The 26122-nt window shown below is 42.9% G+C and overlaps 1 protein-coding gene across 2 annotated transcripts; it reads right to left on the bottom strand.

Annotated features, from left to right (window-relative positions):
* Positions 1-4482: 4482 nt before the first annotated feature.
* On the bottom strand, positions 4483-25303 carry LOC309375465 (uncharacterized protein C1orf94). 2 transcript variants are annotated; one of them, XM_081921202.1, is made up of 6 exons: positions 24915-25303; positions 16340-17013; positions 14818-14987; positions 7636-7710; positions 5636-5783; positions 4483-4736 (listed from the first exon to the last, which is right to left on the bottom strand). In XM_081921202.1, the coding sequence occupies exons 1-6, from the start codon at positions 25190-25192 to the stop codon at positions 4708-4710; spliced, it is 1374 nt and encodes a 457-aa protein (XP_081777328.1). In that variant the 5' UTR covers positions 25193-25303; the 3' UTR covers positions 4483-4707. The 2 variants fall into 2 exon arrangements, with proteins under 2 accessions (XP_081777328.1, XP_081777327.1); XM_081921201.1 differs by having other exon boundaries at positions 5599-5783; positions 24915-25302.
* Between the last annotated feature and the right edge of the window lie 819 nt (positions 25304-26122).

Genomic DNA, 26122 nt, shown 5'->3' with positions numbered 1-26122 from the left:
CTTCTCTTCTAGGCCCTGTGAGTCTCTTCCTGGTTCTCTAGTATGCATCAGCCCTACTTCCTCCATTCCTACACCCTGACTTGACCCAACTGCCATCATTGGCTTCTGACTTCACCATGCCTCTTTCCCCAAACTTCTCATTTTGATCCAGGTTCACCTTTCCTTGCTACAAGAGGCCCCCTGTTGCCACAGTGGGTGATAGCACCAGCCAAGCCAAAATACCTCAACCCAAGATTGTAGTTGCTTACATCAACTCAGGTGCATCTACCCCACGTGATGGCCACCAAATGTAGTCTGGAATAGGGTTCTTCTGAAGCTTATCTGGCATACCTCAATGAGAAGATGATTATGGATGGGCAAATCTGTTCCAGTTTCTCCTAGTTTTTCATTTTTCCAATCTTAAATTCAGTTCTCCGCATCAGTTTGTATTTTTTATTTTTTTACTTGTCAGCATTTTAGTGCACGTTTCTCCTAATACATACATTTTGTATGCCATTTTGCCTCTTGTTATTGCAAAACAATTTCCCCATATAGAATGCATTTGTATATCTTCTTTTCACTAGTATATGCATTTCATCAGCATATATTATGCTAATATATGTGCTTTTGTACACAAGACTTGACTGGAGAAGTGCATTACAAAATTCAGGGCAGTGTGAAATTCAAAAGATGGCTGTGCTCCAGATCACATATTGTTTTGGGAAGTGCAAAATTTCAAAGTGTGAAGGTTCACCTTTTGTTTATATATAATTTTTATTAACTTTTCTGTTTTACAATTTAAAGCACTCATTTTTACATCCTTATGATATCAATGACTTCCTTTCTTCTCTTTCCATGGTTCATTTTGCATATCATAAATCCCTGCATATTTTACAAAAACTATACCATTCAATATTCCATTATTACCTCCATCAAAATTTATTTACACTGTTGAATTTATCTTAATGCTGCCAGCATTTTCAGCTGCACACAGTTATTTCCCATATATTCAAAAAACTTTTTCCAGTCTTCTCTAAATGTATGTCCTTCTTGATCTCTTATTCTATATGTTAGGTCTGCAAGCTTTACTTTTCAACACAAACTGAATTGAATTTCTCCTCCATCTCTGAATTGGCAGGCAAGCTCTCCTGAATAACCGTTTATGGCACCTGGTATCCTTTGTTGCAATGTGCAACTGTGCTGCAATTGAGTGCACTCTCAGTAAATGTTGGGTGATGAAACTGATGTGGTGCCTTCCAGATACTGCTGGGCCATTAACCATGCTGTCTGGGGCTGATGAGAGTTGGAGTCCAGCATTATCTGAAGGGCACCACCACACTGCTGGTCCGTGTTGTAATGTGAGATGGTGATAGGGAAGGGCTGTGGCCCAGCAATAGAGCACATGATTTGTGTGCAGAGTCAATCCTCAGAAAGTCTAAGGAGGAGTGGCTCCTGCCTAAAACCCTGGAGAGCTGCTGCAAGCTAGTATGGACAATACTGGGCTAGATGGACCAATGGTCTGACTTGGTATTAGTTAAGATTCCTATGTTCCTTACAGTGCAGTCTGAGCCTGGGTGAAAAGGCGATACCCCAGAATGCTAAACAGTGTGATTGGAGGCTCGGTGGTTGCTCAGCAAATAAGTAGGCACAGAGAGGCAATAGAGCGTTTGAAAGCTGCAGCTTTGAACAAATGCTCTCCTTATCCCACTCTTACCGCTCCTTGAGATAAGAGCTCCTGAATCTTGACTGTTTAAACAAGCAATCTGCAGTGGTAAATGAGATTCAAAAATAATAAGGTGGTAGCTAGAAAGTAGGTTCCCAACTATTACTGGTGGTGTCTTTAAAATTCATCCATTTTCACATTCCCTCTAAAATAGCATTTTTATGCAGCCTGGAATTGCATTTTTTTTCTTTTATTTTAAACAGGACACTGGTCTAGATAGAGCATGGGCCTGATCCAGCAGGGATCTTCTCCTTACATATGTTCTGCCTGTGACAGGGCCCTGGGTGGCATCCTGTCCAAGACAGACTCTCAAGTCAGTCCTGGCTGCTATAGACACCTGTCCTAAAGGATGCAGCGGTGTAATAGGATCCTGCCAGAGTCCCAAGCTTACATCTTTGCAGGTTTGATGCACCCTAAGTTCTCATGACTGTGGGCCAGAAAGCGAGCCATGTGACCACAGAAGGAAATGTGGAAATGAACACGGCTCTGCTAAGTGGTTTTCAGTCTGTCCTGCCGTTTGATAGATGAGAGTTTTTATTGGACGCTCTAACTTAATGAACTCCTATGTGGTAAAAGTAATTCAATAACAAATCAGATTCCTGGTTTGTCATCAGCCCTTTGCTAAAGGAGAAGCCGAGGTGGAGGAGGGATGTAATTTGACTTGATGATTGCTTTATCTCATTACTTAAATTGTGTTAGGAATCCCGGAGAATAATGGGTAGTTGTGAAAAATTCCCCCAGTATTTTGAAGCAAAACCCAGTCATCATCTCCTTCATAACCTCCACACCAGCACACATTACAGAAACACCTGCCTCTGGTTCCACTGTGTTCCTTGGACATTTGTCCGCAACAGTGACTTATAGGCAGCAAGGCCAAGGTGCATTCGGACATGGGCAGGGCCGGCCCAAGACATTTTGGCACCTGAGGCAAACCACAAAATGGTGCTGCCCTTCCTGCCAGGGAAGAAGGGGTGAGTGAAGATCTATATCTTGGGGTTGGGGGTTGGGTGTTAAAGCTCTACATCAGGATCTGCTACCCCTGTGGATCCTACTGCCTGAGACCTTCACCTCACCTAGCGTCATGGGTGGGCTGGCCCTGGACATAGAGAATACTGCATTCATTTATAATAATAATAATAGTAATTTTATTATTTGTAACCTGCTCATCCAACCACTCAAAATAATGCCTCAAAATCCACACTTTTCCAAATTTTGTGATGCAGCTCTCCAGTCAAGCCAAATGTAAACAAAAACACATGCATTATGATAAAGTGTGCATAAAAGTACAATACTAGTGTAAATAACATACAAAAATGCATTATATTAGGGGAAATCACTTTGCAAATTGTGTACATTTACTAAAATGCACACCCCACTATTTGTCAAAGTCTTTTCCTATATCAACCCTTCCAGGCACTGTGTTTGGTGTGTGTGTTGGGGGAATATTCTTCTCGCTATCCCTCCACTGGGATTTGCCTGCTGAGTGGTGACACAGGATAGGGCCTTCTCTGATGTGGCTCTCCAGCTTTTGAATTCCCTTCTCTTGGAGAGAATGACAGCAGAGACCTTAACCGATTTCCACCACCAAAAAAAAATAATTTCCATTCTCCCAGGCACTGATGGTTAACCAGCGCGAGCTGCCATTGTTATTGGTCATTGAACTGCTACAGCAATGTTTCAATTTTTATTGGTTGTTCCATTTAAAAATCATTTTAATTGGGTTGCTTCTATGTTGGAAACTGTCCCGGGGTTGACTGATGTAATGGATAATGGTCGATAAAAACTGGCAAATTAAAAAAAAATGCAGACAATTTTTTGTGAGGACTTAAAAAAAAATATATCAAACTGGTGTGGCAGTGTGGCAAATTAAATTTAAAACTGGAGAAAAAGAAACTAAGATTAATTAAAGTTAGCAGATATTACTCTGAAGTTCCCTTGTTTGGCATGAGATGGTCACCCACAGATTGACTCTCAGCCTAATATTTGTCAGCTCAGCAACTAAAGAGCTGCTGTATGTTCCAGTGCTGACAGAAACACAGAATGCCAGGCCAAAGACAAAACAAAGAACTAGGGGATCACCCCCCCCCCAGTAAACAAGCATTAAAACAAAACAAAACTGTTTTTTCTCAGCCCTCATTTTTTCCTTTGAAGGTGAGGCTTGGGTGTCAAAGACATGTCTGCCCACCATGCACAACTTTTAAAAGTTACAAAAATGGGAGAAAGGGAAGAAGCTCTCCTACCTCCATTGTTACATCTTTCCTTTAAAAGTGTTTTAAGATAATGTCATCAAAAGCCCTGAAATGGCACAAATTCCCTTTCTTTCCATTTCAGGATTTACCCTAAATCTGGAATGGGGAACCCTGCAGCCCTCCAGATGTTCTTTAGACTCCAACTCCCATCAGCCCCAGTCAGAATAGCCAATGGTCAGAGATAATGGGACTTGTAACCCACCAATATGAGAGGGCCTGCAAGTTCCCTAGCTCTGCTGCAAATGATAACCCATAAACTCAGGTCAGCAGTCAAACAGTTAATCTCACTTTGAACATTGGCTAAAAGATATCACTTCTATTTAAAACACAAACAAAAACACAATGGGATCATTTCTTCATCAGCCATCTTTATTACAGCAAAATTCAACTTTAAACAGTTTCAATAAACTTTTTATTATTATTATGCCTCTCTCTTTCATTTCAAAAAAATAAAAAACAAGTTTCTTAAAAGTACCTGAGTGTTTCATCCATTTCTGCTAAACAAATTTCTGGGTGTGTTCCCCCCCCCCCCAGATGAACTTGCTAGCCTATTTGCCCTGAATTTACACTGTTTGCTGTTTGGAATCAAATTAGTTTAACTTTGTTCCAAAATGTTCAAACAGAAATAAAAAAATCCCAAGGATTTCATACTGCTCCCAAAATGTTCCTTTCTCAAAAAAACCTCACCCTAAAAACAGTGCTGGCGGATCTAAAAACTGTTGCCACCTCCATTGGAAGAGAAGTAAGGATTGGTTCTTACAGGTCCAGCAGTAGTAGATGTGAACCTGAGAGCAAAATAAACAGATTGAGCTCAGCCTCCCTGAATAACTATCACTATTTTATATTTTCTATTGTATGCTGCCCCCTCTTCCAATTCATGAACATGTCTGGATCCTGAAATCATCACCTATGGGGATTCTAAAGATACAGATAGGGCTCTGTTTCTTCAGCAATTCTAGGGAATGCAGATTTGCCATTGGTACAGATTTTCCCGCCAAATCTTGCAGTGATGGCTGCTGCCCTCCTTTCCTTCTCCAGCATACTTTCCCAAAGTACTCTGATAATGAAAGGGTGGCAAGGGAGCCAGGGAGCCACACGGTGCCCTCCAGATGTTGCTTGACACCCCAACTCCCACCAGCATAGCCAACAGTCAAGGTCCATGGATGATGGGAGTTGTAGTCCAACAATATCTGGAGAGTGCCACATTATGCTTTAAAAGTTACCCAAAAGCGTGGAAATGTAAAAAAAAACACACCTCCCTGTCCATTTTAAGCCCCCTACACTATTTCCCAAAATGTGTTTAAGAAAGGAAGAAGCCTGTCTGTCATCAAAATCCTCCTTCCAAAATTGGCATGAATTACTTTATGCCACCCTCTTCTCCCCATTTCAGGATTTTCCCTACATGTATCTTCATAATTCATCCTAAACGCACCCCTGACCCCCAAAGAGGAAGAGGAAGAGGAAGAGGAAGAGGAAGAGGAAGAAGAAGAAGAAGAAGAAGAAGAAGAAGAAGAAGAAGAAGAAGAAGAAGAAGAAGAGAGTGAATCCTGAAACGGAGAGAAAGGAAACTATCCCTAAACATGCAAATTGATTTCCACCTTTGACTATTCTGCACTTATGCACAGCCACTACAAAGCACAGACTCACCCATAGGAAGGAGAAAATGGATACTGTGGACCATCACCTGCCATTGCTGGGGGATCACGTACGCTGCTGGATGGCTTGGTCGGGTTCCTCTGCTGATATGAGTAACCTGGCTGAACCAGTGGGATGTAGCTGAGCACAGGTGTGTAAGGTGAGCGGAAGATTTGCTGCGGATTGTAAGGAGTGACCTAAAGAATCAGGACGGAAAGAGGAATGGAAAGGGATGATGCTTTGGGGGAAGCGAAAAAATTTTAGAGTTCACAATGGCTTGAATAGACACACCAGCATTAATGGGCATGACTGACTTAGGCCATTGATTTCAATGGGTCTACTCTGAGTAGAATTTACTTGGCTACAACTCAATGTCTTAAATTGTTATACCTCTTCAAAATGGGGCTGGGATCACAAAAATCAGCATTATTTATGGAGGGGGGCATGTCCGAGGCAACAGCCACTACATAAAGGGGTGGCATATCTTGGTTCACCACCTGAGAGATCTCACCAGAAGCCACTGCCACTTCTCCTACAGTGGCAGAGGCAGCAAGGTAGGCAAGAAGAACAAGAAGAAGAGTTTGGATTTGATATCCCGCCTTTCACTCCCCTTCAGGAGTCTCAAAGCGGCTAACATTCTCTTTTCCCTTCCTCCCCCACAACAAACACTCTGTGAGGTGAGTGGGGCTGAGAGACTTCAAAGAAGTGTGACTGGCCCAAGGTCACCCAGCAGCTGCATGTGGAGGAGCGGAGACGCGAACCCGGTTCCACAGATTACGAGACTACCGCTCTTAACCACTACACCACACTGGCTCTCAGTGTTCATAGGGTGTTCATGAAGCTGCTGCCTCTTGGGCTTCTGCCACGCAAGGTATATTTATGCTGCCTCTTGATTGCCTAACTTGGCCTTGATCTTCCCACTTTGAGAAAGCTCCCTTCTCTCCCTCATCATCCTCTCCCTCTCAACTTACCTAGAAAATCCATATGGATTCTAAACTTGCCAAACATCTTGAGCCCCTGCTTTTTGCCCTACTCCAGCAGAATAGTCTGCAAACTATGTACAACTCAGTCTCTCTTATTGATAAAAAATCATCTTCCCAAGCTGGCCATACTTGATTTCCTCCACTTGTTAATATTGCCTAGGTAAAGGTAAAGGGATCCCTGACCATTAGGTCCAGTTGTGACCGACTCTGGGGTTGCGGTGCTCATCTTGCTTTATTAGCCGAGGGAGTCGGAGTACAGCTTCCCGGTCATGTGGCGAACCAGAGCAGCGCACAGAAACGCCGTTTACCTTCCCGCCAGAGCGGTACCTATTTATCTACTTGCACTTTGACATGCTTTCGAACTGCTAGGTTGTCAGGAGCAGGGACCAAGCAATGGGAGTTCACCCTGTCACAGGGATTTGAACCTCCAACCTTCTGATCAGCAAGTCCTAGGCTCCGTGGTTTAACCCACAGCGCCACCCTAGGTCTACTTTAGAGAGAATTCACAGCAGGAGGAGCCCAGAATTGGATTCCTAGCCATGTCACTGAGGTGGGCAGAGGAAAATGGAGGAGGAAAAGAAATGGCCTGCTTAAGCCCCTATCAATGTATAGTATTTTGGAAGGGGGATTAAACCATTAACTCCATGTGACAATTCCAGAGAACAAATATGGGACTTAGGTCAATCCTTCTGTCCTTGACAGCCATCTAGCTCCAAGGTAGCAGTGAAGCTTGGAGTAACCAAGGCCAGATGACGTTATGCCAAAGCATAACAACCCCACACTTTTCACGGCATATCCCCATCACTTTCCTTATTGCAAAAAGTCTAACCATTTGGGGAAGCAGTTTTGTTGCACAAGACCTCCCAACCAAGTATAACTGCGCAACCCAAATTTGCTGTTATGTGATTGAATCCCACCCCAATATGGTGACATTCTGGAAGCACCAAAAGGCTGCAAGAGATGGACTTGCTTAAAGCCACTGAAAGCTGAAACCATATTCTTCCTCCCCATGCCCAGCAAATCAACAGCCTCTATACTGATTCATGCTAGAGTACTTATGCCATACCTGTCTAGAATAGCATCCCAACTGAGGATGTAGCGTCTGCTGGTATGGGATCCGTGCTCTTTGCTGATACAAACTCTGTTAAAAATACACAAGGCAGGAAGTGACCGTTGTAGGCCTCAACCTATTATTCTTATGATTATGATTAACCAATTAATTTTGGATCCAGTGGTGATCTGTGTTCTGATATCACATGCTGATCTGAGGACCTCACCGTCATATCTTATATGAGTGGGCAATTTTTTGCTTTTAAATTTTAATTTTAACTCATATAAATTTGAATAAATCTGCATCTTGCCAGACTCTGAGACAGGTCCTTTTTTAAGAAACTGAGGGAATAATAGAATCATAGAATTATAGAATTGGGTTATCTACTCCAACCCTCTGCAATGCAGGAATCACAACAGGCAAAGGTTGGTCTATTCCAATGTCAACTGGAATCCTTGTGCCCTTATCCCTGACTCACAGTGCAAATCTATACATATTTACTCAAAAGTAAGCTTCACTATGTTTAATGGTCCTTACTCCTAAGTAGGGATCATGGAGAAATTTAATTATGTTTGCATTTAAAGACAAACTAACCTAATTTGAGCTTTTCAAAACCACACAAGAACTGAACATAGCCATCGTTTGGCATTTCCACTTTTCTGAATTTTACCATGTGCCCCAAAATGCATATACTGGAGTAAAATGTCCAGTAAAATTAATAAAAATAGCATTCAGAATTACATTTTATTAGGTGGCATTGTGCTGCAAAAAATGTGTATATCAGGCAAAAATGCATACAGATGTGTATATTACGAGAGATTCACACTGAAATGCTGACGAATTCTCATGAGGATGCATTTTTGAAAAATCTCAAACTGACGTGGAAATATGGAAAACTGAGCTTCCGACTGGGAAAAGAAGAATCTAGAGAAACTGAAATTGACAGATTTCACCCATTCCTACTTCTAGGTCATCATGTATAGGATTGCAGAAGGTACCACCTTAATAGTAACGATGGGCAGATCAGTCTGTTTTTAGTCTGTGTCAATTTTGCACCTATTTATTCATAAATCCATTCTGTCCTGTTTCTGCATTAATCTGTGATTCCGCCCCCCTCCAAAAAAATCAACATGACAATTTAAATAGGTCATATTACAAACTTATTTAGATATGTAGTCTATCTTAACACAGACATTTTAAAATGTGTGTTATCCTAAAATATGCATTGCAGGGAAAATTTTGGTATTTCTTTTGAGCTAAAATGTTCAGTGCAACCCTAACCATGTCTACTCAGAAGTAAGGCCTACTCAATTCAGTGGGGCTTACTCCCAGGTTAGTTGGGTTAGGATTGCAGCCTGTATCACAAAATTCAGAGAAGTGATTGTACGTTCCCAATCCACACACGAGTCTGGCAGGTGTGAGTCAGGTTAGTTCACAAGGGAATGCATAGATATCATATTCAAGAAGCTTCACTACCTGCTAGATGGAAAAGACATCTTTTCTTCCCCATTCTGTACAACAGTAACACTCAAAACCACAATAGCTCCCAAAGGTGAGCAACATGCCCTTAACTTCCAATTATCCAAGATAAATTCCCCCCTCTGATTAAACCAAAGCTGTAATTAATATATAAATAGAAGGAATTAAGGATTTTACCTATTATTATGGCTACTGCTGCTATCCTTTCCCCCCAGCTGTGGCTGTTGCCCATTGGGACTGGTAGCACAGTAGGCAGAGAGGACAATAGCAGATGGAGTCAGAACCAATGATAGGCAAAGTCCACTATCCTCTTCCCTGCTGAGTTCTCCAAGGGCAACACTGGGTCTAAGATGGAGGAAGCTGAGAGAGGGCAATCTGAGGTGCGCTGGGCAGTGCCCCATTAGCCTTAACGGATCAACCTCTGCTGCTTCTTTCTGTGCTATGTATAGAAAATTAAATAAACATGGCAGTGATTTATATTTCTCAAGTCATGTTGACTTTTAATTTGGGAGGGATCATCAGTAGACACATTGGGAAATCATTTTGTAGACATGAGATAATAGGAATCATTATTATTGTCATTGCAGTAATTGCTGGGGCTCCCCAGGTTGCTGCAGCTTGGATCTCTGCCCTGTATTTTCTGCAGTGCTAAATTGGGAGGGAGAATAGACATGCCATTCTCCTGTCCATTTTCTCCTTGCCTAGAGTGCTGCAGGGAACAACAGGAGTTTTAAAGATAGCGGGGGAAGGTCCATGTTGCATTGTGCCATCACACAAGTTACTGTCATGATGTTGTTGTTTAGTCGTTTAGTCGTGTCCGACTCTTCATGACCCCATGGACCAGAGCACGCCAGGCACTCCTGTCTTCCACTGCCTCCCGCAGTTTGGTCAAACTCATGCTGGTAGCTTCGAGAACACTGTCCAACCATCTCGTCCTCTGTTGTCCCCTTCTCCTTGTGCCCTCAATCTTTCCCAACATCAGGGTCTTTTCCAGGGAGTCTTCTCCTCTCATGAGGTGGCCAAAGTATTGGAGCCTCAGCTTCACGATCTGTCCTTCCAGTGAGCACTCAGGGCTAATTTCCTTCAGAATGGATAGGTTTGATCTTCTTGCAGTCCATGGGACTCTCAAGAGTCTCCTCCGGCACCATTGTATCATGATATTTATATGGAATTCTATCTTCCCTTCTATAGACACTCCAATCCAGGGCACATACATTCCCCACTGGATCGGGAATCAAACCTGTACATCTCCTCTTTCTTTCTTTCTTATTTATTTTCCATAATTTAAAAACATCAACCATAAAAACATTTACAGATGTAGAGGTGCTAACATGCTAAACCCTGACCCCCTACACTGAACGTAAGGATCTCCTGATGAGATGGTATCTGCAGGAGGTCTTCTACCACAGAGCAGAGTGGTTGATTGGGTATATAAGGGGTAATTTGATCATTAGGTGTCCTGGTGCCAAGTTGTATAGGGCTTTGTGCACTAGTACTAACACCTTGAACTTAGCCTGGCAGCTAATTCGCAGCTAGTGTAATTCTTTTAGCAACAGCCTGATATGATGGTGATAGTCTGCCCCAGTGAGAAGTTGAGCCGCTACTTTCTGCACTAGCTGCAGCTACAGGGCCAACCACAGGGGCAGCCTTGTATACAGCACATTGCACCGTTCCAACCTGGAGGTTATAGTGCCAAGTCAGCAGTGTTCAAGCAGGCTATCCCCATGTAGAAACAGCTGTAGTTGTCTTACCAACCAAAGCTGATAAAAGGCATGGTTCAGCACTGAAGTCACATTAGCCTCTGGTGCCAGAGATGGTCAACAAGTCAAGGATGGGAATTTTTGGACGTTGAATCACCACCTCTTTCAAGATGGCCAGAACTACTCCATGGTGCAAGAGTGTGCTAACCATGCACTGGATCCATTGATTTCTGAAAACTACCACCCAGTGTCAAATACCTCATTTGGGGAAGGTGATCAAGAGGACCATGTTAGGACAATTGCAAACACACCTGGATAAAACAGATAATCTTTACCCAATCTGGGTTCTGATTTGGTTCTGTGGCTGAATCAGCCTTGGTCATGCTGATGGATGAATTTTATCAAAAGGATGTGTGTGTGGTGCTGTTATTATTACTTAATCTCTCAATGGCTTTTGATACCACTGGCCACGGTATCCTCCTGAGCTACCTTAATGAGACAGGTATTGAAGGGTATTGAAACCATGATGTTACAGCGGGTGTTGCCCTGGACATCTCAATGCTGTAAATGTGAGGCCAAGATTGCTACAGAGATGAGAGACAGGACCCTCAAAGTGCCTTTCAAATAACACACAATAGGCTTCCAAGTGGTCTAAAACTCTATTCACTGGAGATGATGTTTATAGGCACTGGACAATACAGAAAAGCTCCGCGGGATGGCTACTTGAGGATGTGATGAAAGCAGAGAAGTGAACCATCTTCCCTGTCCTCAATACCATGTGATAAACATGATTGTGCTGTTTAACTCATGTTGGGTCAGCTTCCCAGTGCATCTTTTGCTACTTGCACTCAGTTGTCCAGCCTGTTTCATCATCCTTAGTGCTCTGATACGCGAAGGTGCAGAACCGGTTCTGCAGTGCTAGAGGAGACACTTGGGTACCCCCTGTCAAGAGCTCAATACATCTCCCCATTCTACAGTGAAACAAGGGTCTCAACAGGATTGCGTGTTCACTGGAAAAACTCTGAGAGCATTCAGGAATCCTTCCATGTCTAGACCACACCTTCCTCCAATTGTAGCAAAAGACTTAACTGAACACACCCAATTATTCCTGCTTTTTCACACAAGGTGTGTCTCCAAGGTCCTCTGTTATTACTAGTGGCCTCCTCTGAATCCGTTCCCCTATCAACATACACCATGAATGGGCATCTTCATGATTTTCAGGTCCTCTCCAGCATCCTGAAAAGTTGAACACGTGGAGATCAGGAACTGCTTCAGTGTTCCCTGTGCCACTGAGACTCCTGCCCTCTCTGATTTACTGCCTCTTATGCTTCACACAGCCTCCCAGAATGCCTATCTGGTGCTACTAAAGATGGAGGAGAAATTTGGTTTGCATTTTAATGCGAACCTACCTAGTTCGCGCTTCCTGCAAAACTGCTGTCCTTCACTTCAGTTTGAACTTCTCTTGAATTTTGTAATACAGTTCACCAACCAAAAAATGGGCACAAAAACACATGTTTTAGGGAGGAGTATGCATAAATATGCATATATTAGTGAAAATTACATATAAAATACATTATACTACAGGAAATTGCTTGCATTGCAGAGTAGCATGTGTATATGAGAAATGAGCACTAAAATGCCAATGTATATCCATTAAGATTTCTTTCTTTTCTTTTTTACATTGCAAACAGACGTAGAAATATGATGAACTGAACTTAAGATTGGGAAAATGAGAGACACTGAAACTGGCAGATCCATCCACCCCTAGATGCTACCTCTTGTACTTCACATTGTTCTAAAAATGCCCATAATGTCCTGCAATTCCCCACAATGTCTTGGGCACAACTCCCCAAATTCCCATGCCTTGATGCAACTATGTCTACAACTAAAGCCAAATTCACACCATACATTTACAGCACCATGACACCAGTTTAAACAGTCATGGGTTTCCCCAAAGAATTCTGGGAGCTGTAATTTGTTAAGGGTGCTAAGAGTTGTTAAGGGTCCCCTATTCCCCTCACAGAGCTACAATTCCCAGAGTTCCCCGAGAAGAGGGATTACTGTATTTTTCGCTCTATAACATGCACCCGACCATAACACACACTTAGTTTTTAGAGGAGGACCACAAGAAAAAAAATATTCTAAACGAAACAGTGGATGTATGATTTTTGTGGTTCATGCTGTGGCCACAGACATGTGATCTGACAGTGAGTTTGGAGTAGCCCAATGCAAAAATCCTGAGGATCCATGTGGATCCATGCTTTGTAACCATGTTTTGCACCACTGCGGCCCCAGGCAACAATGGGTGCATGATTTTTTTGGTGCAAGATGTAGCCATGGACATGCTATGTGATCTGATGGTGAATTTGGAGTGGCCCAGTGCAAAAATCCTGAGGATCCATGTGGATCCGTGCTTTGTAACCATGTTTTAAGTGGGGAGGGAAGGAAAAGCACTCAAGGGACAAGGAGCACACATGGGGTGGGTGGAGAAGGATGCTGCTAATAATGAAGAAGAGGGGTATAAGGGGAGAAGGCTCCTCTCCCCTCCCACTTTGCTCCATTAAAGCAAGCAGGCTCTGCTTTTCTTCCTCCTCCCTGCTCATCCTCGGCTTAGCAAGCTGAAAAACTTTGCTGCTATGTAGCGAGCTGAATGGGGAGGGGAGAGGGACAGAGAGCCTGCTTGCTTTAAAGGAACCAACCGGACAGGAGCCGCTTCCATGACAGGAGCCTCTCTCCTCTCCCGCTTTGCTCCTTTAAAGAAGCGGGCTCTCTGTCCTCCCCACTCAGCGGCTCTTCTCTCACTTTGCTGTTTCAAAGCGGGCCACGGAGGAGGGAAGGAAGGGGAACCATGGATCCTCTGCTCACGACTGCAGCAGATCCCCCCCACCACCTGTAGGCATTCCCTCCATAACACGGACAGACATTTCCCCTTACTTTCTAGGAGGAAAAAAGTGAGTGTTATGGTGCAAAAAATACGGCAATTGCTAAACCACTTGGGAAATGGTAGTTCTGGGAAAAGGGATAGGGGACAACTTTCTGCACCCTTAATGAGCTACAGCTCCCAGTGTTATTTGGGGGAAGCCTTGGCTGCTTAAGGTATATGGTGTGGATATGGCCTAAATCTAAATAAGCTGATAACCAAAACCCTATTTAGGCACTCAGAAATTGTGATGGCAAAAAGCACGCAGGGTCTGAGGGTCTGAAGGGGTTTTGGAATTGCATTATTTCCCCCAAATTCACTATAAAACCTCCAACCAGGTGGGAACCCTAATAAAGTTCCTGATTGTGGGAAGGTTTCTAAACATGTCCAACTGAGCATGCATAGAAGCCTCCTTCAGACCCTCACACTCAGCATCGTGTTGGAGCAGGCATACCTGGCACATATGGGGACACTGGGGGCAGGGTGTGTGTACATGCCCTCGACCCTATACCTGCTTGATCTCCTCATGCTTCCAGAAAGAACACAGAGTTGGGCTCCAAATTAAATATGTGATGAAATCAAATATTCTTTCCCTGTTAACCACTGCCTCTCCTTCCCTCCCTGTTGTCTCTTGTGTGTCAAATTTTATACTGTAAATTCCTTGAGGGAAGGACCTTTCTTCTTGCACCAGGCAACTGATGGCAGCAGCAGCAACCGGGGAGGAGATACCACAAACTAGAATTCATCTGGTCATGAAAATCAGATGAGCATGGATGAGCCAATCCCAGGCCATGGCCTGCCTTATGACTCAAACGTTTGTTGCACATGCCTTCAATCTGGATTCTTCATTGAAGGAATCCATAGTTAGGTTTTCTGGGCTTCCAGAATGTCTAGAAGCCCTCTTAATTTCTATTAGTTGCCACCCTTCCAGATTTGGTCTTGGTCTGAATATTGACACTTCAGGCTTGGTTGCCTGTCGGTGTTTCTAAATCTGAGTTATGCAACCTGATAGCTCTTTCTTTCCTCCTCACTGCCAGCCTCATTCAGTTTTGGAGCTCTTTCCACACCCCATTCATAAGGGCTTGTGTCATTCATTACCTGATACTGTGGGAAGCTGGAATGGTTTGGGAAAACAGGAGGTGGAGGGTAGTTAAGGCTAAGCCACATTGGCTGTTTTAATGAGGTGGCCGTCGAGTTCGTCGGGAATCGTGGGGTGAAAACATTCCCACTGTATTTAAGGTTGTTCTTATCAATGGCTGTAGAGGTTGCTGTGGAAAATACAAAACAGAGTTAGGCACCATCAATGGGGGCTGTTTGATAGAACGCTTAACATTTTAATTATATGAATATTTGCCTCATATCTGGCATTAGTCAGGAATTCTAGGAAACCAAAGCAATTAGCACAGTTTTGAAATCAATGCTTCAAATCAGTGCACGGTTGAAAGGTTGAGTCCGCTATCTTGATTCCAATGGCATTCAGTTGTATCCTGTACAAAACCAGTTGTATCCTGAACAAAAACCTGTTCTTTGATCTCAGGAGCCATCAATGCAAAATTTGATTATGGTAGCTTAAGAGGTGTCCAAATGTATAGTGAGCAAGCAACTTTCTAAAATAGATAGTAGACCTCTATGAAACAGAGAATTTTTGCAGCTGAAAGAGAGGGCCACTGTTGTTGTAATAAATAAGAAGAACAACAACAATAACAGTAGTAGTAGTAGTCAGAACACTGCTCTACCAAGTTCACTACTGTGTTCTCTGACTGCTAGTGGTTCTCCAGGGGGTCTTTCTCAGCCATCCTTGGAGATGCCAGAGATTGAACTCAAGACCTTTTGCATACAAAACTTGTGCTTTGCCAATGAGTTACTGCAGTTGCTCTGAACCGAAGGAACAATAAAAGGAACAATAAAAGAAGGTAATTTATGAGGACCCTCTATCAACCCTAATCCCTGACCCCAAGGTGTTATCCAAGCCTGGCTCTGCCTTTCCTGTCCACAGCTCAGAGCTGACAACCCCCCCCCACTAGAAGTGACCCACCTGTAAAACTGAAGATTGAGCAAGGATGGGCACCTATTTCATATAGACTTTGACTGCAAAACAAACGGGAACTCCTGGGATGCCAAAGGAAAGAGGATAACAGGAGGAGTGGGTAACAGGAGTTCTCTCAACTGACTCGTCTGTTTTAACCAGAATGCTACATAATAGCATACAAAGGGCCCCACTGAATCAGAACTATGGCTCATCTAGTTTAACATCTTGTTTCCTACTGTGATCAATCAGAGGCTTTTGGAAGCCCTCTGGCAGGACAACTAATATTCAGTAGCATTCTGCCTTGGAACATGCAGGCTTTATATAGTTAGCATGAGCTGTAACCATTTATAGACTGATCTTTCTCCATACACTTGTCTAATACCCTTTTAAAGCCATCACTACATCTTTTGGCAGAGAATTCTGTAGATGAATATATGTGAACATGTCTTTCCTGAATCTCCTATCAATCAGTTTCATAAAACAATGATGATAAGGAAAGCATTTTTCTCTGCACATGTTCACCACACACCTTGGGTTCCTTTCCCTTCATCATTCTCGAATAATCATCACTAGTTAGCCCACAACCCTTACCATTATTTTGACAGAGCCCATCAGCAACTACTTCAGGGTCAGTTTTAGAGCAGATCTTGGCAAATACTGGGAGCTGTTTCTTTTGCACAGATCCTTGACTTTCCATGACCGCCATTATTGGGGATGGCCTTGTTACATTGTCTTTGTGGGCTGCAGATCCAAAGACATTGTTCTGCAGTAGTAGGTCCTTGATAAACTTGGTTTCTTCTGTCACCGTTTTGGTGTCCAGAGTCTTGGTGGCCTCAACACGTTTGAGTGGGAACTGTGCCAAAAGCTTGGCAATCTGAGTGTTGGAACCCATCATATTACTGTTTCCACTTTCTGTACTTTTGGCATTCTTGTAGATTAATTTTGCAGGGAGCAAGATCCCTGTGACAGTGGACTTAGTGGACAGCTGGACATCACATATGGACCTCAGTTTCACTTCCCTTTTGTTTCCAGTGAGTGCTCTGTAGACATTTTCCATTGCATCCCTCTCATCTAACATCTGGTCTCCATCAGAGGGCATTGTGAGGTGGTTGTTTGCTGGGGCCTGACATGAAGCAGCTGGGGTGGCCTTCTCATCTTCAGATCTTTGCATCTCTAGTTCAGTTGCATTCTCTTGTGTAAGGCTCAAATACTCTTGCTCAACCAGCATGGATATTTCATCTTTACAAATGCTGTTTTCCAAAGATCTATGTGAAACAGAGAAAGAACCATTTATGTAGGATTGCACAAATTTGATAAGAGGAAGGGCTGTTGCCTAGTGATAGAGCACATGCATTTCATGAAAATCCTTGACATCAGTATGTGGGTCTAGGAAAGACCCCTCTCTGAAACCTTGAAAGCTACTGGCTTTTGTCAGCTTTTGTCAGCATGGACAATACTGAGCTAGGTAGACCAGCTCCCTTTGATCATAGAAAAGGCAACTACCAGTGTAGATAAATAGAAAACAAATCCTTCCTTCAACCAAGTTTGATTGGGGGCAGTATAAAATGTTAAAAGAAAACAAACAAAAATATTCTACATATTATATTTATACATCACCATTCAGCCATATAGGATCCTAAAGAGGCTTGTCCAGAAATGCAAGACTATTCACATCAATTAAAATACTAAAGTAAGGGCTCCTTCAGACATCCTTTTATTGAGCATTCATGATAATTTCTGCTCATTGTGGTGTTGAAACAGTTATTTGCAAGGGGGGGGAGAGAGTGTGTGAAAAACTAATACTCATTGGAAAAGGCTGATTTGTTGGTCACCAATTCCCACCTGCATTTTTCCCGAAGAACTGTTCGGGTCCTGCAATCATTCCTTGATAATACTTGAAAAGCCTCCATGGGCTTTATGACTACTTGCAAGGAATGTGTACCGAACCCAGATGGCAGACCTCCTCTCCTGCTCATCATTCTACCCTCTTTGCAACTAACCTTTGTAAAAGGCAGCAAAGTTACTGGTGGTAGGAGAAAGCCTTTGACTATGATCCAGACAGGCCTGTTACCCTGGCTGCCCAATGGATCTAAAAGTTGAAGCATCATTTTCTCTTGGGATCAGCAGATTTGTAGGAAATATTGCTACCCCCTCAACTCGCACTACTATTAGGGATTAAAGAAGACATTGTTTCCCATTCTATCCTGTATTTGTTGCATGCAGCACTGTCTCCATGCTGCTGCAGTTTGCCTTCTGCCCAAAATTACATCCATCATCTTACTTTCTGCTGTGGTGAAATTGCAAAAATCACATAATTAAATACACAAATACCAGAAGTCTCATTGTCATTAAGTTGTTCCATCGCATTCATTTCAATGCAGAGGAAACACAAAGCAAAGTGTGGGAGGATGTAATCAATTACATATCCTTTGCAAACTGAAAGCAACAACAGTGAATACCAATCATATATGCTGGACTGATTCCCATTCTAGACAAGGGATGAATAAGCAAACATCGACAATTTCTTCTCTCGCTGCTTTTGTCAGAATTCTCTGACATCCCTAGTTACTCCAGAGCTCTGATATTATTTGGAAATATAACAAACAGGGGTGAAAAGAATGATGTGGCAAGTGAAGTGAAGGTGCACTGTGGAAAAGAGACAAAAGAATAACTAAAGCAAGGGAGTCCATTTCCATGCTACAAAAGAGGGCCACAAAGATTAAGCCTTTGCTTTTATGCTGTCTGAGAAACCGAGGAAGAAGCCACAGTAAGAGTTTGTACAACTGCACCATCTGGCAACACAAACAAGAACTTTGTTTGGATTGCCAATCCAGCTTGATCACTCATTGCCGATTGCCATTAACAGCATAAATGTAGTTTGTTTGTTTTTTACTTACTTTGTTACAAGCTCTGAGGATGGAACAGCTGGTGCTATAAACATGCACTATGTATGTACTTATCTATACATATAAATATTGTGTCAAATTTCTTTGTAAACTGCATATTACTTAATTATCCTCTAATTATGGCATCACTGTGTAATTAGAGCAGCCTTTATTATTTTATAAATTGAACCAATCTTCCATTCCCTTTCCTTTAGAGCATCTCTGAAATGTTGCTGGGTTGTTTTTTTTTAATTCAGTGATCTTTTCTCGGTATATATCTCCTGCAATTGATGCAAAAGACTGAAATACACCCCTGATCGTTAACCAGAGAAATTAACCCACCAGACTCCTGGGTGGTCTGATGTGACTGTCAAAAGGGCTAGTTGTCTCCATTCCTCCTTTGCCTCTTGGGTTGTGATGATAGTGGGGTAAATGTCAGTACATAGGAAACTGGAATTGGCCAAGGGACACCAATTGTTGAATCGCTGCTCAAATTGCAGGGGCATGGTGAGGATGTCTGAGAACGCCAGGGAAAATGGAAACAAAGGTGGAAATTGCTGGTGTTTGTTCATTTGTTCCATGTCTGGAACGGGAATCAATCCAGTCAATATGAGTGATATTTGGTGTACTTGTTACTTTCAGTCTGCAAACAACAAATAATTGATCGTGTTCCTTCTTCCCCATTCACATTAGTTCCTTGGTATTGAAATGAATGGGGTGGTATAACATAACGACAATGTATTTTATGTGGTTAATTACTCAAGTTACATAATTTTGCCATAAAAATAGACAGTGAGACATATAATGCAGTTTGTAAGAACATAGGAAGAGCCTGCTGGATCAGGCCAATGGCTTATCTAGTCCAGCTTCCTGTTCTTGCAATGGCCAACCAAATGCCTGTGGGAAAACAGCAAGCAAAACATGAGCACAAGAGCATTTGCCCCCTCACAGTTTCCAGCAGCTGACACTTGGAAGCATTGTTGCTTCCATTGCTGGTAGTAGCCATTGATAGCCCTCTCCTCCATGAATTTGTCTAAACCCCTTTTAAGGCCATCCAAGTTGGTGGCTGAACCTAGATACACTATGTCAACAGCTTGTAACTCTATCAAAATAAATAAATAAATGAGATTTGTCTAGCATGGCTTGTTTTTGAGAAGCCCATGCTGGGTCTTAGTGATCCAAGCATCCGTCTCTAAGTGCTCACAGATTGACTGCTTAATTATCGGTTCTCAGACTTTTTCTGGTATTGGCATTAAGCTGACCAGTTGGTGGTTGCTTCGGTCTTCTGCCTCCCCTTTTGGAAAATGGGGACAACATCTGCCTGACTTGTCTATTCAAGTCAACACCTGACTAAAATCCTTATACAGCTAATAGATAGTAACAAAATTGATGAAAGCCAGTACTCAAAATGGATAAAATTGCAAAAAAATAGTATAATATCAATTTCACTTCTCTAGTAACATTAAAGTCTGATCAAAATCCAATAAACAACTATATATATATATATATATATATATATATATATATATATATATATGCAGGTTTTGGTGTCCTCGGGTGTCTTCCCGTGTAAAAGTTGGGGTGTCTAGGCGACGTTTCGACGAGGTCTCACTCGTCATCTTCAGGCTGGTGCTTTCGGCTTCTTGTTACTGGAACAGAGCAGGATCTCAGTGTTTGAGTTCCTATAAATACTGTTGAGGGGGTGTGGTGTATAGCCTCCAATGTTCTGGGCAGAGAGGAAGTTCCCAGGCTAGTGTGCCTTTTCTTCTTTTGTTCCTTAATTACTTGAGGGATATCTTGAGTGATTTCTTGAGTGATATCCTGAGTACCACTTAGGTGGGTCATTAGGTGTGGATTAGTTGCTAAAGTCTTTGTGTCTTGACCTCTTGAACTTTGTGAAGAGTTTTTCTGAGAAGATGGCTGTACTGCACTTAGTTGTGCTCTGGCTTGGCTTCGTGTATAGGGGCGAGCTGTGGTTTTGTGGCCTGTGTCAGCCAGATCTGTGTAGGGATTGCAGGGGGGTGCAGCATCCGGAGGTGCCACCATGGTTTGGCTACTGGATGGTGTCTGTAATTTATCTGTGGAGAGGGTCTGGGTTTGGGTCTGGTGTGGTTGATTGGTGATGGCGTTCTGTGTGCCCCTGGATCTGGTGTCAGTTTTTGTGGGGAGGGCTAATTTCCAAAAAGAAACACCCCCCAAAAACCAAGACACAGAAGAAAACAATGGCATGGCCCTCCTTCCTTATATCAAGGGCACTACAGATAAAATTAGCAAAATCCTCCATAAACACAATATCAAAACAGCCTTTTGCACCAACCAAAAAATAGCCAATATCCTCAGAAACCCCAAGGATAAAATCCAGTTGGAAAACCAAGGGGTCTATGAAATACCCTGCAAAGTCTGCCCAGCCACGTACATTGGACAAACAAACAGACGAATAAATGCACGTATCGCAGAACACAAGAATGCCGTCAAAAAAGAAGAAAAAACTTCCTCTCTTTTCCAACACATGAAAGAAACAGGACACGAAATTAATTTTGCAGATTCCAAATTGCTCTTTAACATGGAACATCACCACAAGAGAATAATCATGGAAGCCATCGAGATAGAGAAACACCCTCACAACATGAACAAGCGTGACGACACATCCCGCTTGCCAGACATCTGGAAATTAGCCCTCCCCACAAAAACTGACACCAGATCCAGGGGCACACAGAACGCCATCACCAATCAACCACACCAGACCCAAACCCAGACCCTCTCCACAGATAAATTACAGACACCATCCAGTAGCCAAACCATGGTGGCACCTCCGGAAGCCAAGCCAGAGCACAACTAAGTGCAGTACAGCCATCTTCTCAGAAAAACTCTTCACAAAGTTCAAGAGGTCAAGACACAAAGACTTTAGCAACTAATCCACACCTAATGACCCACCTAAGTGGTACTCAGGATATCACTCAAGAAATCACTCAAGATATCCCTCAAGTAATTAAGGAACAAAAGAAGAAAAGGCACACTAGCCTGGGAACTTCCTCTCTGCCCAGAACATTGGAGGCTATACACCACACCCCCTCAACAGTATTTATAGGAACTCAAACACTGAGATCCTGCTCTGTTCCAGTAACAAGAAGCCGAAAGCACCAGCCTGAAGATGACGAGTGAGACCTCGTCGAAACGTCGCCTAGACACCCCAACTTTTACACGGGAAGACACCCGAGGACACCAAAACCTGCATTCCTGTACCCGTGAAAATCTACGAAAGCATATATATATATATATATATATATACACATATACATACACACACACATACACACACACACACACCTCGGGTTAAGAACTTTGCTTCAGGATGAGAACAGAAATTGTGCGGCGGTAGCAGGGCAGCAGCAGTGGGAGGCCCCATTAGCTAAAGTGGTACCTCAGGTTAAGAACAGTTTCAGATTCAGATTAAGAACGGACCTCCAGAATGAATTAAGTTCTTAACCCAAGGTACCACTGTATATGCAGCTTTCATTATTTGATGTTTCAAAATATTTTTGGTTTAAAATTATTTGATATTAACACTATCACTCTGGATATTATTATTTTTATTTGAAATTGAAAAGTGAGCTCCAAGTAGCCTAGATAAATCAACTCAATTTGGGACTGCCGTTCTCTGCTACAAGCACCTATATCTCTCAATGCCTCATTTTGTCCTGAAAACCTCCAGAAGGAGACACAACCCAGAAGACTAGCCTGGTTCTCCCTCCTCATGTGACTTCTGCAAGGCAGTGGGGCTTGTCTTGAAACTGCAGAAACTTGAGAAATTTCATATCACCTTTCGGGGACTGTTTCTGATGAGGGAGAAAAAATTAGGCATGACACAAGCCAAACTGTGTGTGTGTGGTGTGTGTGAATTCTGGTCAGCTTCTACTGAGGCATGTGATTAAATCTCACTCAATAAAGTGAAGAGAATTTTGATCTTGTCATTTTAAATTCTCTTGACCATGGAAGCAGAAGCCTCCATGACAAACACCTTTGATTCATTAGAGTCTTCCTAAAGGGCACAATTTTGTTGTTGTGCTTTGCATCCTGCCGCTGCCCTGTTTAGATCTCTGCCTACACTTGCCTGCCAAGGATGGAAGGTGTCTGCTCAATTTGTCATCTGCTGCAACATTTTGGGCCAAGATTATACCTTCTGCCCTTTTGCTTGATCCACGGCCTTTAATTATTTTAACATATTGACTTATGCAAATAGGATGCTCCAAGTCCAATTTGAAAGGGCTCTGGAATCTTTTGAACAAACAACAAAGATTTGCCTTCCTGGTCTGGGGTATTTTCTTTTGCTTAGTGTTATTTTGTAACCACAAAGGGATGAGAATTAGGAGAATTCTATCACAGTGTCAACATTATTTTTCATTACATTAAGGCTGAGAGATGCCATAATTTAACATCATGAATCCCTTATGGCCCCAACTTGTTATCCCTTCCTCACTGAGACTGAAGTAAGTACAACCTTTTCCCAAACTTTTGATATTGAGGACACAGTTTAAAACTAGAGGCACACACTCAAAAAATAAAATAAAAATAAAAATGTATGTACCTCTGCACTCATTTTCCGTGTAACTGAATGGCAGCCTAGTTAATGTTGCCCCACTCTTTCTTCAGTCAGTGAGAGTTCAGTGGTAGACAATACTTTCTGGGCAATGACGCTCCTACTTCTGGGCAGGGCTAGTGTCCAAGCTGATGGGCCCCATGGCACTGACCATCCTGCAAGACCTGCTCCCTGATTTGTCTGGTGTATTTTCAAACCTGGACAGTTGCTAGTTGCCATTAATCAATTCACATGCTTACAAAATTTGCTATAAACTTCCTACTTTGGCAGCATCCTAGAGAATGAAAATATAAATACAAATTCCTCCTTCTCCCTTTCTCTTTTCTACCTTTCCCCTTGACATTTCCTCACCAATGGAGGCTTTGGTAAAACACCCCCTTGCCAAATCTGGCATTTCAGAAAAGTAGATCTTTTTAGCCACTACCTTTGAAACTCATTTTCGTTTTTAACATCTGAATGCTTCCTTTCATCTTTCCCCTTGAAATATTTCAATTTTAAAAATATAAATGCACCAGCAACTATGGGGACTTGTGGTTGTTTCCAATATCACAGATGTAGGCTTATATCACAAGGAGACAATTTTTACAGTGGGGAAAAAGACGTTCTATTTATTCTGACATTCTCTTTTAATATGGTATTGAAGCCGTCTCATAGTGTGGTCAGATTTCACCCTTAAAAAGATTTGAGTCTAAATGTGCAGCCAATCTGAATTCCATGCCCCTACTTATGAAATCCTCTTGGGGTTTGACTGTTTTAGATCTCTGGAGGAGAGTTCTAAAGTTGAGGATTAGCAGCTAAGCATACCTTTCCACATGCATAGGAACATAGGAAGTAGTTTTATACTGAGTAGGACCACTGGTTCTTCTAGCTCACTATTGTCTATGCTGACTTGCAGTGGGTCTCCAGGGTTTCCCAACCAGGGAGTCTCTCCCAGACTGACCTGGAGATGCCAGGGATTGAATCTGGGATGTTCTGCATTCAAGGCAGATGCTCTACCACAGATCTATGGCCCTTCTTACATGCCTTTGCCACATGGCAGCGGTGGCCAACTGTCAAATATCAGCAACCCCCAGCTAACACGGCCTCCAAGGAAGATGGCAGTTGTATTCCAACAACTTCTGGAGACCCAATGTTAACCACCCTTGTTGTATGATCTTGGCAGATGGAGAACACAAACCACTTAATGTCCAAAAATATGAGAATGTGTGGCATCCTTCCTACAGCCATAATTTTGGGCCAAGAAGTGTTACTGGTCCAGGGTGCCTGTGGTTATGACAAGGCACTCATCAGATGCTCAATATTTACTTTCCACTCTGTTATTAATGCATGGTTCTCTGGCATTCAAATAGGTCCTTGGATTGAATACTCACAGGTCCAGGCTCAAAGTTAGACTGAGAACAATTTGAAGAGGGTTTGACCACAAAAAATGCAGTTGGGTGCATGGAAGAAGATTGTCCTTGGGGCATGTGAAGCCCATGGGGACTGATTAGGGCATTATACAATTAAATAAATGAATTACATAAACACTTTCCCATTATTTCAGATTAACCGCTATGAAATATATTCTCCAAGACTCCAGTTTCAGCTAGCTAGGTAGAGCTTCTATTGATTTGTGAGTTAGGAAAGATTCCTCCTCTCCTTTTTGTTTTGTTTTGTTGAGGTGTTTTGTTTTTTAAACACTCACTCTTTTTGGGAGCTGCTGGTGGTACTACTGCTATCTTCTCTGAGAGCCTCTGAAGATGTGACAGGATGACAGCTAAGCTGGAGAAGCGGTGATGAGGATCTTGGTTGGAGTTCCTCAGGGAGGCCTTGGACCCTTTTCCAGATCTCATGGCAGGCTTTGTCCAAGCTGTCCTGGGGAGTGTTGTGATGGATCCAGATGTGTCTTGGAAAAGGGCCCAGGGGGAAAGGACCTTTAGGGTTGACTGTTGAACACTGAAGGCTGCTCCTACCAGTCAGCATCCTGCCTTGTACAATAAAGAACAGGGGAATTAAAAATTAAAAACAGGAGAGCTGCCTAGACACCTTTGGGTAGTGTGTTTTATTTATTTATTTATTTTAAAAAAGGTGGCATAGAATGAACTAGATGGCAACAAACCGTGGTAGCCAAGTAACCGTAGAACCCTTGTGGCATAGCAACTGTTATGAAGGATAACAACCAGATGGAGCTATACTGAGTCCCAAAGACCCAGCAGCAGCTGAAGGAAGATGGCACATAAATGAATTCAAAGGAGCTCAGTTTCTCAAAGTGATATGTCTGGAACATATAATCTGGGATGCTGCTTTCAGTCTTGCTGGCTGGGACTGATACAATCAGCTCCACTTGTAGTCCAACAATATATGGAGGGCACCACATTGGGAAACAGGGTTCTAAGCCCAAACACATAGAAGCACATTTGGGCAAGGAAATCCATCCCTTGATGCTCTCTTTTCTCCTCCCTGCATTCTACAGTTGGTTTCTTCTGTCAAAATTAAGTTGTAAGCTTTTGCCTCTTCTTGCTAAAAACAGGTATGTTATTTTGTTGAGTACAGTGTGCAGAGTACAGGATGCAGGTGGCGCTGTGGGTTAAAGCCTCAGCGCCTAGGACTTGCCGATCGAAAGGTCGGCGGTTCGAATCCCTGCGGCGGGGTGCGCTCCCGCTGCTCGGTCCCAGCGCCTGCCAACCTAGCAGTTCGAAAGCACCTCCGGGTGCAAGTAGATAAATAGGGACCGCTTATCAGCGGGAAGGTAAACGGCGTTTCCGTGTGCAGCTCTGGCTCGCCAGAGCAGCGATGTCACGCTGGCCACGTGACCCGGAAGTGTCTTCGGACAGCGCTGGCCCCTGGCCTCTTGAGTGAGATGGGCGCACAACCCCAGAGTCTGTCAAGACTGGCCCGTACGGGCAGGGGTAC

The sequence above is a fragment of the Podarcis melisellensis genome, assembly GCF_964234715.1.
Source record: "Podarcis melisellensis genome assembly, chromosome: 8".
Lineage (NCBI taxonomy): Eukaryota > Metazoa > Chordata > Lepidosauria > Squamata > Lacertidae > Podarcis > Podarcis melisellensis.
The sequence above is the reverse complement of the archived record's forward strand: the minus strand, read 5'-3'. Positions and strand labels throughout refer to the sequence as shown.